The sequence below is a fragment of the Chiloscyllium plagiosum genome, unplaced genomic scaffold (assembly GCF_037043375.1).
Source record: "Chiloscyllium plagiosum isolate Xiang-an unplaced genomic scaffold, Cpla_swu_hap1 HiC_scaffold_14, whole genome shotgun sequence".
In the NCBI taxonomy this organism is placed as follows: Eukaryota; Metazoa; Chordata; class Chondrichthyes; order Orectolobiformes; family Hemiscylliidae; genus Chiloscyllium; species Chiloscyllium plagiosum.
In genome coordinates, this window is record NW_028270152.1 from 2,939,899 (window position 1) to 2,952,753 (window position 12,855).

Sequence of the window (12,855 nt, forward strand, 5' to 3'; positions counted from 1 at the left end):
TCTAGCCTTTCAACATCATTGTGAAGTGTAAGGAAGAGAAAATAAACATACGTTCTTCACTTTGAAAGTAAATTATAAAGAACATCTAAAGTTTAAATGAAGACCTGATTGTGAGTCCCATTGATAAATTGCATAATAATTATGGGTTGTCATTTCTTTTTCTTATTTCTTGAGTAGAATAGTTATTTTAGCCAAACCTTTTCCCCTACATATTGTTTGCTTTGAATATTGTCAAGTAATATATTTCATGAGAGTTTTTAAGTTGGAATCAATATTGCCATTGATAATCCTTTTTCAATGAATGTTCACATCTGATTTAACTCAAGGGGCTTAAGTACTATCTAACTCTTCTGTATTCAGTATGTAGTGACAGCCATTATCATCTTCACTTCCTCTTTGTAATTTTACTTATTGCCTTCAGTATGTAACAGGTTTTGCAGGAAACTGAAAAGTGGGAGTTTGTTGGGTGGCAGGGGGAGGTTTTGTCCTTGAGAGAAGCTAAAATGTGATACTGCACCTATCAGCTAGATAATGTGATATTGCTATGGATATTCTAAAGGCTTAATAATGCAAATGCTTATTTATATGTAGGTTTATTTTCTTTTTTGGCAAGTGTCCATTTATTGGCAGGTATTGTAGATTTGGATCTGTTGATTAATGGCTGTCAAAATTTCTTTCATCTTGTCCTCCAGGCCATCCAGCTGCCGGGCCTTCTCTTGCAGAACCTGTTCATTCGCTTCATACTGACCCTCGAGATCTGTCGGGTAGGAGAACGTTCATTCATTAGTTATTAAAATAAAATCATCCTGCATCTCTATATCACCTTCAATAACAGGAACTTCATTAAACTCTTATTCATAGTCAGATAATCCATAGGAGAGGTTAGGGCCAAGGCAACTGAAGGCCACCCAAAGTGGAGTGATTGAAATAAATGATGCTGGAGAGGCCAGAACTGGAGAAGTGCAAAGATCATAAAGGCTTGTAGAGCTGGAGGAGGTTGCAGAGATCTTGGGAATGTAGCCACAGATGGGTTTAAAACAAGAATGAGAATTTTAAAAATTGAATTGTTGTCAGACGAATTTAGATCAGTGAGCCCAGAAGATGAAGCTGTGGACTGTATCTAATAATAAGTAAAATAAAAAATTGCTGCTATTTTTTCTGTATTTAATTCATTTCCAGCTTCTGCAGTATTTGTTTTTGTTTGAACCTAATATAATTGTATGTGAATGCCTGAATGGGTGTTGGCAAATCATATACTGTTAAGGTTGGTTGTGAAGCCGAAACTACAAACATTACACCACGGTGAAAGGAATAAAAGCCTGTGCTGATAGGGAGAGACAAAAGAGAGTCTAAGCAACGTTGTATGAAGTACAACCATCAGTTTATTTATAGTTGGGGAAATCACATGGGCCTGCAGCACAAATAATATGAGGCAGAGATTTGAGATAAGGCAGACATTTTCAGGATGGCAACCTGTAACTCGTGCAGTGTCACAATAATCAGTTCTGGGGTCACAATTTCTTATAATGTATGTTAATGACTTGGATAAGGGATGTCGCAAAAATGGGTGGAAGGCAAATGGTGAGGATCACACAAAGTGTCACCAGAAGGATATAGGCAGGTTGAGCGAGGGGGAAAAGACTTGATAATTGGAAAATGATGTGGGAAAGTGTAAGGTCCTGCACTTTGGCAGGAACAATAGAGGAGCTGAATATTATTTAAGTTGAGAAAAACTGCAATAAGCTACATCACCAAAGGATTTGGGACTTCTTGTGCATGAATGACAAAAAGCTAGCATACCAGTTTAGCAGGTGATAGGGAAGGCAAATGGAATGTTGGTCTTTATTCCAAAAGGAATGGAATGCAAAAGTAGAGAAGCCTTGCTAAAATTAAACAAGGCACTAGTTAGACTACACCTTGTACACTGTGACCAGTTTTGACTTGGAGGTGCCGATGTTGGACTAGGGTGTACAAAGTTAAAAATCACATGACACTAGGTTATAGTCCAACAGGTTTATTTGGAAGCACTAGCTTTCGGAGTGCCGCGCCTTCATCAGGTGATTGTGCAGAATAAGATCATGACCACAGATTTTATAACCAAAGGAGTCCAGTGTCATGGTGATACATTAAACAATTTTAGATCAAATCTTTCATCTTTTAGAATGGGGTATGCTGGTTTCTGTTCTTTGATATATAAATCCCAGAACTTCTTTTAAATTACATTCTCAAAATAGCTCAACTTTTTAAACAATAGGTGTGGAGTCTGTCTGTGTCCCAATACTATGTCAGACTGACAAACCCTCTGCATAATTTTACAGAGTTTTACATGGATTTGTGCAGGTTTTGAGCAAAATAAAATGTAACTCTGCAAAAACAAATTCACCCCATAAATTAATATGTGTGCGCGTGTAGGAGCGACAGGTGAGTGTGCATGTGAGGTGTGTGCGCCTGTGATAGCTTTACTACAGAAGACTGTTCAGACTAGGTCATTAAATATATTCAAGACCGAGATAGACTGATTTTTAATCAATAAGGTAATCAAAGGTTATGAGGAAAAAGCAGGAAAATGGAGTTGATCAGTCATGGTCTCATTGAATGGCAGAGCAGATCTAATGGCCAAGTAGCCTATATCTACTTGTACATCTTATGGCAATCTGTTTGCTGGATGTCAGACAGTTCAGCAGTGACTCCCATTCAGAATTTCTTCATTGGGTATAAATTGATTGACTACACCTTGGGGCCAAGAAAAGTGCTCCAGAAAGGCAAGACTTTCTTTCTCTTCTTTGCTGATTCTCTGCCTGGGTCTGCTCAAAAATGTATAATTTTTGTGATTAAAACCCCACCACACACTTGACAATGGAATATTTTCTTCTGAAGTTAACTTTAGGAGAGAAATGTCAATGCATGTATCCTGGCAAATATGCCTTTAAAAATTCTCCTTGTAGCATCTTACCATTCAATCTCTCCAGCTTCTCTTGTGCAGCTCTCAGGAGTTGCTTGGCTTCATCTCGAAGACTCTCCGCTCTGTGTTTAGCATCGAAAACTGTGCCACTCTTTCGGTCTATAAGACCACGCATAATTTTATATTTATCTGAGAGCTGTCCCTCCAGCATCTGGAAACAAAAAGAATGTACCAACGTAAGAAGATGTGAATTTGATGGGCAGGAAGAGACCAGTTGAATCATACACATGGCCTACACCCATGCAATATCACGACTGAATATTTTCTTTGTGTGTCTGTGTGAAACAGGTGACAGTGAAGCCACAGCTCATTTTATATCTCTCTTCATTTCAATTTTAATTTGTATTGAAGTCACGGGGGACACGATTCAATAGCATATGTTTCACATTATCACACAAACTTACAGTCTACACCCAACCAGCTTTAACACTACAAATAACAAAGTACAAATCAGTTTCAGCTTAAGTCTATCTTTCATTCCTGAAATGATTGCTCATCATAATCCCAGTATTCTGGAAGGTAAACTTTATGGGCAAAATCAATTGGTGCACTGAGGTTATCTTCAATATGAAAGTAAAACAAGATACTGGAAATGTAAATTGGATCAGTAAATGTGGGCAATTTAAAAATTGTCAGGACACTTGTCCTTAGCTGAGCAGGGAAGACTGGAGCAGAAATGACAGGCATTCCTGAGGTAATTTGGGAGGCACAGCAGAAATTCATCCCAAAGAAGATGAAACATACTAATGGGAGGATGAGGCAACCATGGCCAATGAGGACAGTCAGGGACAGCATAAAAGCAAAAGAAAAAGCATACAATATAATGAAGATTAGTGGGAAGAGGATTGGAAAACCTTTAAAAATCAGTAGAGGATAAGTAAAAAGTCAATAAGTGGGGTGAAGATGAAGTCTGGAAGTAGGCGAGCTCATAATACAAAAGAAGATTGCAAGAGATTTTTTAGATATCTAAAAGATAAGAGAGAGGGAGACAGACAGACAGACAGAGTGGACATTGGAGTGCTGGAAAATGGGGCTGGAGAAGTAGTAATGGGGAACAAAGAAATAGCGGAGGAACTGAATAGGTATTTTGCAACAGTTTTCAGAGTGGAAGACAGCAGCATACCAGAACTTCAAGAGAGCCAGGGGACAGAAGTGAGTGTAGTTCTGAAGGAGATAACCGAGGAAATTGGTGGTGATTTTTCAGGAATCATGGGAGTAGGGAGAATCCCAGAGAACTGGAAAATGGCTAATCTAACACGCCTGTTTAAGAAGGGAGAGAGGTAGAACTCAGGAAATTATAGGCCAGTTAGCCTGACCTTGGTCATCAGTAAGATTTTAGAGTTCATTATGAAGGATGAGGTTTCAGAGTACTTGGAAGTCCATGGTAAATTAGGATGAATCAGCATGGCTTTGTCAAGCGGAGATCATGCCTGACAAATCTGTTTGAGGAGGTAACGAGCAAGTTAGACAAGGACGAACCAGTGCACATGATCTATTTGGATTTCCAGAAGGGCTTTCCAGAAGGTCCTGGGCCTTCTCCACCGCCACTCCCTTACCACCCGACATCTGGAGGAAGAATGCCTCATCTTCTGCCTTGGGTCTCTTCAACCCCAAGGCATCAATGTGGACTTCACCAGTTTCCTCACTTCCCCTCCCCCCCCACCTTACCCCACTTCCAACCTTCCAGCTCAGCACCGTCCTCACGACCTGTCCTACCTGTCAATCCTCTTTCCCACCTATCCGCTCCACATTCCTCTCTGACCTATCACCTTTACCCCTACCTCCATCCACCTATTGCACTCTCAGCTATCTTCCTCCCAGCTCCATCCCTCTCCCGTTTATCTCTCCACCCCCGAGGCTCCCAGCTTCATTCCTGATGAAGGGCTTTTACCTGAAACGTCGATTTTCCAGCTCTTCGGATGCTGCCTGACCTGTGCTTTTCCAGCACCACTCTATTCTTTCCAGAAGGTGCCTCACAGAAGGTTATTAAATAAGAGCCCACGGTATTATGGGCAAGGTTCTGGCATGGACAGAGGATTGGCTGACAGGCAGAAGGCAGAGAGTGGAGATGAAGTGGTATTTTTCAGAATGGCAGCCCGTGACTTGTGAAGTTCTCAAGGGGGTCAGTGTTGGGACCACAACTATTCACATTAATGATACTGATGATGGAAATGAGGACATTGTTGCTAAGTCTGTAAATGACAGAAAGGTAGGTGGATGGACAGATGGTGTTGAGGAAGCAGGGAGGCTGCAGAAGGACTTGGACACACTAGGCAAGTGGACAAAGAAGTGGCAGATGGAATACAGTGTGGGAAAGTGTGAAGTTATGCACTTTGGCAGGAAGAACAGAGGTGTAGACTATTTTCCAAATGCGGAAAGGCTTCAGCAGTCTGAAGCACAAAGGGACTTAGGAGTCCAAGTTCAGGATTCTCTAAAAGTTAAACTGCAGGTTCATTTGGCAGTTAGGAAGTGAAAGCAATGTTAGCATTAATTTCAAAGGGCTAACATACAAGAGCAGAGGTGCACTGCTGAGGCAGTATAAGGCTCTGGTCAGACCACATTTGGAATATTGTGAGCACTTTTTGGTCCCATATCTAAGGAAGGATTTGCTAGTGTTAGGGTCCAGAGGTCCATTATAAGAATGATCCTGGGAATTAAGAGCTTGTCATATGAAGTCTGGTTGAGGAATCTGGGTCTGTACTAAAAGGAGTTTGGAAAGATGATGGGGATCTGACTGAAACTTACAGAATACTGAGAGGCCTGGATGCAGTGGACAGGGAAAAGATGTTTTCACCAGCAGGAGAAACTAGGACCCGAGGGCACAGCCTCAGAGTGAGGGTGTGATCTTTCAGATCGGAGATGAGGAGGAATTGCTTCAGCCAGAAGTGGTTCATCTGTAGAATTCATTGCCACAGAGAGCTGTGAAGACCAAGTCATTGAGAATATTTAACACAGACATAGATGTATTCTTAATTGGAGAATCAAGGGTTATGGTGAGAAGGCAGGGGGGTGGTGTTGAGAAACATATCAGCCATGAATGAATGGCAGAGCAGATTCAGTGGACCAAAAGGCCTAATTCTGCCCCTGTATCTTATGGTCCCTTGATATCCCACTCTCCTCACAGGCTGTAGTTCTAATCTGCTCTTCTGAGCAGGTGATAGAAGCATACAGGTCAGAAGCATGTAGTTCCTGTGCTGGCTTTTCGGACGAGCTATCCATGTAATCCCAGTTGTCTGAAATTTCTGCAATTGTAATTTTCTTTCCCACCTATCCACATCATACAAATTTAAGAATTTCGCTCTTCAGTTGTACCTGTTTGGCCTCATTGGCTTTCTCTCGTGCTACTGAAGCAGTTTCTTCTGCACGCAATGCCACCAGGCTGTTGTTGGCTCGTTTCATTTTCAGTGCATCAATTCTGTTGTCAAGCTGTGCCAGTCTGTCCATGGCCTTCATCAACTCTCTCTCCGCACTCACTGTTTCACTCCGTATCTAAAAATGAGAGAGGCAGAGTCCTTAATGTCACTGGAACTAGGACCACACGGATCATAAAGTTCTGTAGCCTATCAGTTGAAAAAGAAGAGGGTAGCAGTGAACATTACAGCCTGGCTAAATTGACAGCAAATATGAATGAATAAATTAATGGAGCAGACTCAACATGGTGCTAGTCTTGAGGGCAGCCATACCAGCAGTGGTAAAATGTTTGAATTCTCAAGTAACTTTAAACAAATGATTTGGACTTTGGGGCAACAATGAAGTGGAGACTGGACATTACGAGGTGCATGATCCCTGCCATGCTGAGTGGAGGAGGACTCACCCATGGGAAGAGCAGCTTTCCCACTGTCAGTAGGCTAGAGGTAGGATTTCTGTCCTCCAGCAACGGGAATTCTTAGCTTAGTGAGCTGCTGGACAATTGGATGGCCAATGAAATAAAATCCACCCCCCCCCCCCCCCCCCCCTCCCCCACCACCGCACAGCTAACACTGCTGGGCTTTCTGCATGGTATGGCTCGACATCTGCCATTGGTAAAATAGTGGGGGACAGGGACAGGATAAGGCCCTTTCATATCAATAGGTGATTTAAAGGCTTCAATAGACTCTTATAACCCATAACTCCTCTCATAGAACCCCAGACATTTCTTACAGGTTGGGGGAAGGTGAGAAAGCAGAAGAAAGACCAGGTATTGGACTTTAAGACACCTATCCATTAGGGGCAGTGAGAGCAATAAAATCTAGCCCAGAGTCTTAATAACCATTTGGAGTGAAACCAGAAAGCACTTTAACACACAATGGGTTGAGGACATTTCAAACTGTCTTCTCGAAAGGCTACAGATGCTGGAGGCCGATTGAAGACTTAAAGATCAAGATCAATCAAATTTTGTTGGGTAAAATTATCAAGGGATATCAAGCAAACATATCTAAATGATAAAGCAGCGCTGAGATGAACAGCTTCCTCCCATTCTTTCAGAACAGACTTGATGGGACAAATTGTCTCTTTTTTTCTGTGTTTCACACTGCAATTCAAAGGAGTTAAAGAGGGAGAAAATTAGTGGGAAAAGATCCCAGGACTGAGCATTCTTTCCTTACCCCATTTAGGGTCTGATCAGTCTCTTCAATGTCTCCCTTTGCACGGCTGATTGCACTTTGTGCAGCATGCTGAGCTTGGCTAGCCTCCTCCAGGGCCTGCTTCACTGCTTCGGCTGTGTTTTTAACATTTTCTGCACGGCTCCTTCACAGTTAAAGAACATTAAAAACAAACCTGGGTTACCCAGTCTGAACCAAGAGCTCAAATACAACAACTGGAATTAAAAGCCAGTTCCAGTAAAATTACAGCTGGTTTTCCCAAGATGCACATGGCAGAGGCAGTCAGTGCCATGAACGTACCTTGCCCTTCTTGCATCCTGAAGGAGCTGGTCTGCTTTCCTCACATCATCAGCGGTCTGATCCAAGATGGTATCCACGTTAGACAAACTACTGACCTTGTCTTTTATCTCCTCTGCAAGGTAACGGATTTGCTGGGGGGAGGCAGGAATTGAGAGCTCCAGAACACGACTGGCCACCATCTCAATGCTGTCAGGGTCTGCACCCTCCTCTGTGTGGAGATAGGTAAAAGGACCACAGAATATTGGTTTCAATCACTTTATGGTCTTACTTACAGTGCATTACTGGTGACTATCCCAAATTCATTTGTTTGTTATTGAGATAATGACTGGGTAAGCTAGGTTTGTTTTCCCTGGAACAGAGGAGGCTGAGGGGAGATATGTTGAGGTTTACAAAATTATGAAAGGAACAGTCAGATTAGATCATGAGAATCTTTTCCCGTGGCAGATGTGCCCAAGACCAGAGGGACTAAGTTTAAGGTGAGAAGTAAGTTAGACCGTAAGACATAGGAGCAGAAATTAGGCCATTCAGCCCATCGAATCTGCTCTGCCATTCAATCATGGCTGATACATTTCTCAATCCCATTCTCCCATTTCCCCCCCGTAACCCTTGATACTCAAGAACTTTTTACTTTGAAAAAATTAGAGTGTTCGAAGCAGGCTGGTCGCCTGAATACTCCAGTTAGGAATAATGGAAAGGACCTCGGTTCTATTTTGTTGGTTTTCGGAACTGGGGCCATGATTAAGAGGGACAGCCGGGGGCATTCGTATTGTGCCGCTGGAGGTGAAATTCTTGGACCGGCGCAAGACGAACAAAAGCGAAAGCATTTGCCAAGAATGTTTAAGTAGTGGGCAGCGAAGAGGGTTACCTCAGATTACAACAGGATCTTGACCAGATGGGCCAATGGGCTGAGAAGTGGCAGATGGAGTTTAATTCAGATAAATGCGAGGTGCTGCATTTTGGGAAAGCAAATCTTAGCAGGATTTATACACTTAATGGTAAGGTCCTAGGGAGTGTTGCTGAACAAAGAGACCTTGGAGTGCAGGTTCATAGCTCCTTGAAAGTGGAGTTGCAGGGAGATAGGATAGTGAAGGTGCTTGGTATGCTTTTCTTTATTGGTCAGAGTATTGAGTACAGGAGTTGGGAGGTCATGTTGTGGCTGTACAGGACATTGGTTAGGCCACTGTTGGAATATTGCGTGCAATTCTGGTCTCCTTCCTATCAGAAAGATGTTGTGAAACTTGAAAGGATTCAGAAAGGATCTACAAGGATGTTGCCAGGGTTGGAGGATTTGAGCTATAGGGAGAGGCTGAATAGGCTGGGGCTGTTTTCCCTGGAGCATCGGAGGCTGAGGGGTGACCTTATGGAGATTTACAAAATTATGAGGGGCATGGATAAGGTAAATAGGCAAAGTCTTTTCCCTGAGTTTGAGGAGTCCAGAACAAGAGTGCAAAGGTTTAGGATGAGAGGAGAAAGATATAAAAGAGACCTAAGGGGCAACCTTTTCACACATAGGGTGGTACATGTATGGAATGAGCTGCCAGAGGAAGTGGTGGAGGCTGGTACAATTACAACATTTAAGAGGCATTTGGATGGGTATATGAATAGGAATGGTTTGGAGGGATATGGGCCGGGTGCTGGCAGGTGGGAATAGATTGGGTTGAGATAGCTGGTCGGCACGGACAAGTTGGACCGAAGTGTCTGTCTCCATGCTGTACATCTCTATGACTCTATAACTTATCAATCTCAGTCTTAAATATACTCAATGACCTGGCCTCCACAGCCTTCTGTGGCAATGAATTCCATTAGATTCACCACTCTCTGGCTGAAGAACACAGAACAGTACAGCACATTACTGTTCAGCCCATGATGTTGTGCCGAGCATTTATCTTATTCTAAGGTCAACCTAACCTACACACCTCTCAATTTATTGCCGTTCATGTGCTTGTCCAGAAGTCGCTTAAATATCCCTAATATTTCTGACTCTACCACCACCGCTGGGAGTGCATTCCTCGCGCCCATCACTCTCTGTATAAAGAACCTACCTCTGACATCTCCCCTAAACCTTTCTCCAATCACCTTAAAATTATGACCCCTCATGACCACCATTTCTGCCGTGGGAAAAATTCCTACTCTCTCTATGTCTCTCATTACCTTGTACACCTCTATCAAGGTACCTCTCTTCCTTCTCTCCAGTGTGAAAAGTGCAAGGTCACTCAACCTCCCTTCATAAGACTATCCCTCCAATCCAGACAGTATCCTGGTAAATCTCCTCCTCTGCACCCTCTCTAAAGCATCTACTTCCTTTCTATAATGTGCGACCAGAACTGGACACAATATTCCAAGTGTGGTCTAACCAGGGCTTTATAGAGCTGCAGCAAAACCTCACAGCTCTTAAACTCAGTCCTCCTGTTAATGAAAGCCAAAATGCCATATGCCTTCTTAACAATTTTATCAACTTGGGTGGCAACTTTGAGGGATCTATGTACATGATTCTGCTGTTCGTCCACACTGCCAAGAATCCTGTCTTTAATCCTGTATTCAGCATTAAAGTGGACTTTCCAAAATGAATCACTTCGCATTTATCCAGCTTGAACTCCATCTGCCACTTCTCAGCCCAGCTCTGCATCAATGTCTTGTTGTAGCCTGCAACAGCCCTATCTACAACACCAACCTTGGTGTCATCAGCGAACTTACGAACCCACCCTTCCACTTCTTCATCCAAGTCATTTGTAAAGATTACAAAAGAGGAGAGGCCCAAGAACAGATCCCTGTGGGACTCTAGGCGGAATACTTGCCATCCACTACTACTCACTGTCTTCTTTTGGCCAGCCAATTCTGTATCCAGACAGCCAAATTTCCTGTATCCCATACCTCCTTACTTTTTGAATGAGCCTACCTTGGGGAACCTTATCAAATACCTTACTGAAATCCATATACACCACATCCACTGCTCAACCTTTGTCAATGTATCTTACCACATATTCAAATAACTCAGTAAGGCTTGTGAGGCATGACCTGCCCTCTCAAAGCCATGCTGATTATCTTTAATCAACCTATGTTTTTTCCAAATAGTCATAATTCCTCTCTCTAGGAATCTTTTTCAGTACCTTGCTTAACACCAACGTAAGATTAACTGGTCTGTAATTCCCATGGATTTCCCTATTCCCTTTCTTGAACAGATGAACAACACTCGCCTCCCTCCAATCACCCAGTAATATTCCCGTGGAGAGTGAGGATGCAAAGATCATAGCCAGAGGTGCAGCAATCTCATTCCTCGCTTCCCGTAGTACCCTTGGAGATATCTGGGCTGGCCCTGGGGACTTATCTATCTTGATGCTTCCCGGAATTTCCAGCACATCCACTTTCTTAATATCAATCTGTTCAAGCTTGTTAACCTGGTCCACGGCATTCTCACTATCAACAAGGTCTCTCTCTCTGGTGAATACAGAAGCAAAAAACTCATTTAGGACCTCCCCGACCTCCTCAGACTCCAGGCACAAGTTCCCTCCACTATCCCTGATCGGCCCTATCCTTTCTCTAATCATTCTCTTATTCCTCACGTAAGTATAGGACATGGGTTTTCCCTAATCCTTCCCACCAAGGCTTTTTCGTGCCCTCTCCTAGCTGTCCTCAGTCCATTTTTGAGTTCTTTCCTAGCTACCCTGTAATTCTCCAAAGCTGTGCCAGGTCCTTGCTTCCTCAACCTTACGTACGCTCACTTGCTTCTTCCTCTTGATGAAAAGCTTCTCTGCTCTTGTCATCCAAGGCTCCTTTACCTTACCATTCCTTGCCTGTCTCAGTGGGACAAAGTTATCCAACACTCGCAACAAGTGCTCCTTAAACAGTCAACAAATTTCTGTTGTGTATTTCCCATGGAACAATTGTTCCTAATTTATACTCCACAGCTCCTGTCTAATAGCAGTATAATTTCCCCTCCCCCAGTTAAATATCTTCCCATACTGTCTGTTCCTATCCCTCTCCATGGCTATGATAAAGGTGAGGCAGTTGTGGTCACTGTCACTGAAATGCTCTCCTACCGAGAGATCTGACACCTGGCCTGGCTCATTGCCTAGCACCAAATCCAATATGGCCTCTCCCCTAGCCGGCCTAGCTACATGGTGAGTTAGGAATCCTTCCTGGATACACCTGACAAAATCAGCTCCATCCAGACCATCTGCATAAAGGAAGTTCCAATCAATATTGGGGAAGTTGAAGTCACCTATAACAACAACTGTTACATCTGCACCTTTCCAAGATCTGCTGTCCAATTGTTCTTCTATCTCTCTGCTGCTATTGGGCAGTCTATAGGAGACACCCAATAAAGTGACTGCTCCTTTCCTGTTACTGACTTCCACACAAATCCTCCTCAACAACCTCCTTTTCTGCAGTTGTGATGCAGTCTCTAATTAGGGAGAAGTTTCTCCTTATCTCTGTTCTAAATGGCCTTCCCTTTACTGTAAGGCTGTGCCCCGGGTCGTGGTCTCTCCTATCAATGGAAACATCTTCCTAACATCCACTCTGTCCAGGCTGTTCAGTATTTTGAATGTTTCAATTAGATTCCCCCTTCATCCTTCTAAATTCCATCGAGTATAAACGCAGAGTCCTCAAATGTTCTACATATGTTAAGCTTTTCATTCCTGGGATCATTTTCCTGAAATGATTTAGAAGAGTTCTGAAGAGAAGTATTTCTTCACCCAGTTGTTGGTAGAAATATGGAACGTGCTGCCTGAGGGGGTTGTGGAGACAGATACTCTCTCAACATTTAAGAACATCTGGATAAACACTGGGTGGCATGGTGGCTCAGTGGTTAGCACTGCTGCTTCACAGTACCAGGAACCTGGGTTCAATTCCTATCTCTGATGACCGTCTGTGTGGAGTTTGCACATTCTCCCCATGTCTTTGTGGGTTTCATCAATCGCCATTCTCAAGGTTAATTTGCCCTGTGCTGAGAGTTAACATTATAGTGCAGTTCATTACAGCTACTACACATTTTATGAATGGCAGATTATATCC

At 43.0% G+C, this 12,855-nt stretch overlaps 1 protein-coding gene across 2 annotated transcripts in view; it reads right to left on the reverse strand.

Annotated features, from left to right (window-relative positions):
* Window positions 1-576: 576 nt before the first annotated feature.
* Window positions 577-12,855, reverse strand: part of lamb2 (laminin, beta 2 (laminin S)) — a 172,283-nt gene continuing 160,004 nt past the window's right edge. For both annotated transcript variants that reach the window (XM_087994030.1, XM_087994029.1), the window contains 5 exons: window positions 7,843-8,050; window positions 7,546-7,687; window positions 6,275-6,451; window positions 2,954-3,113; window positions 577-757 (listed from right to left, as the gene is read on the reverse strand). In XM_087994030.1, the coding sequence (XP_087850156.1) occupies window positions 621-757; window positions 2,954-3,113; window positions 6,275-6,451; window positions 7,546-7,687; window positions 7,843-8,050 (824 nt within the window). In that variant the 3' untranslated portion in view covers window positions 577-620. The remainder of the gene's footprint in view (window positions 758-2,953; window positions 3,114-6,274; window positions 6,452-7,545; window positions 7,688-7,842; window positions 8,051-12,855) is intronic.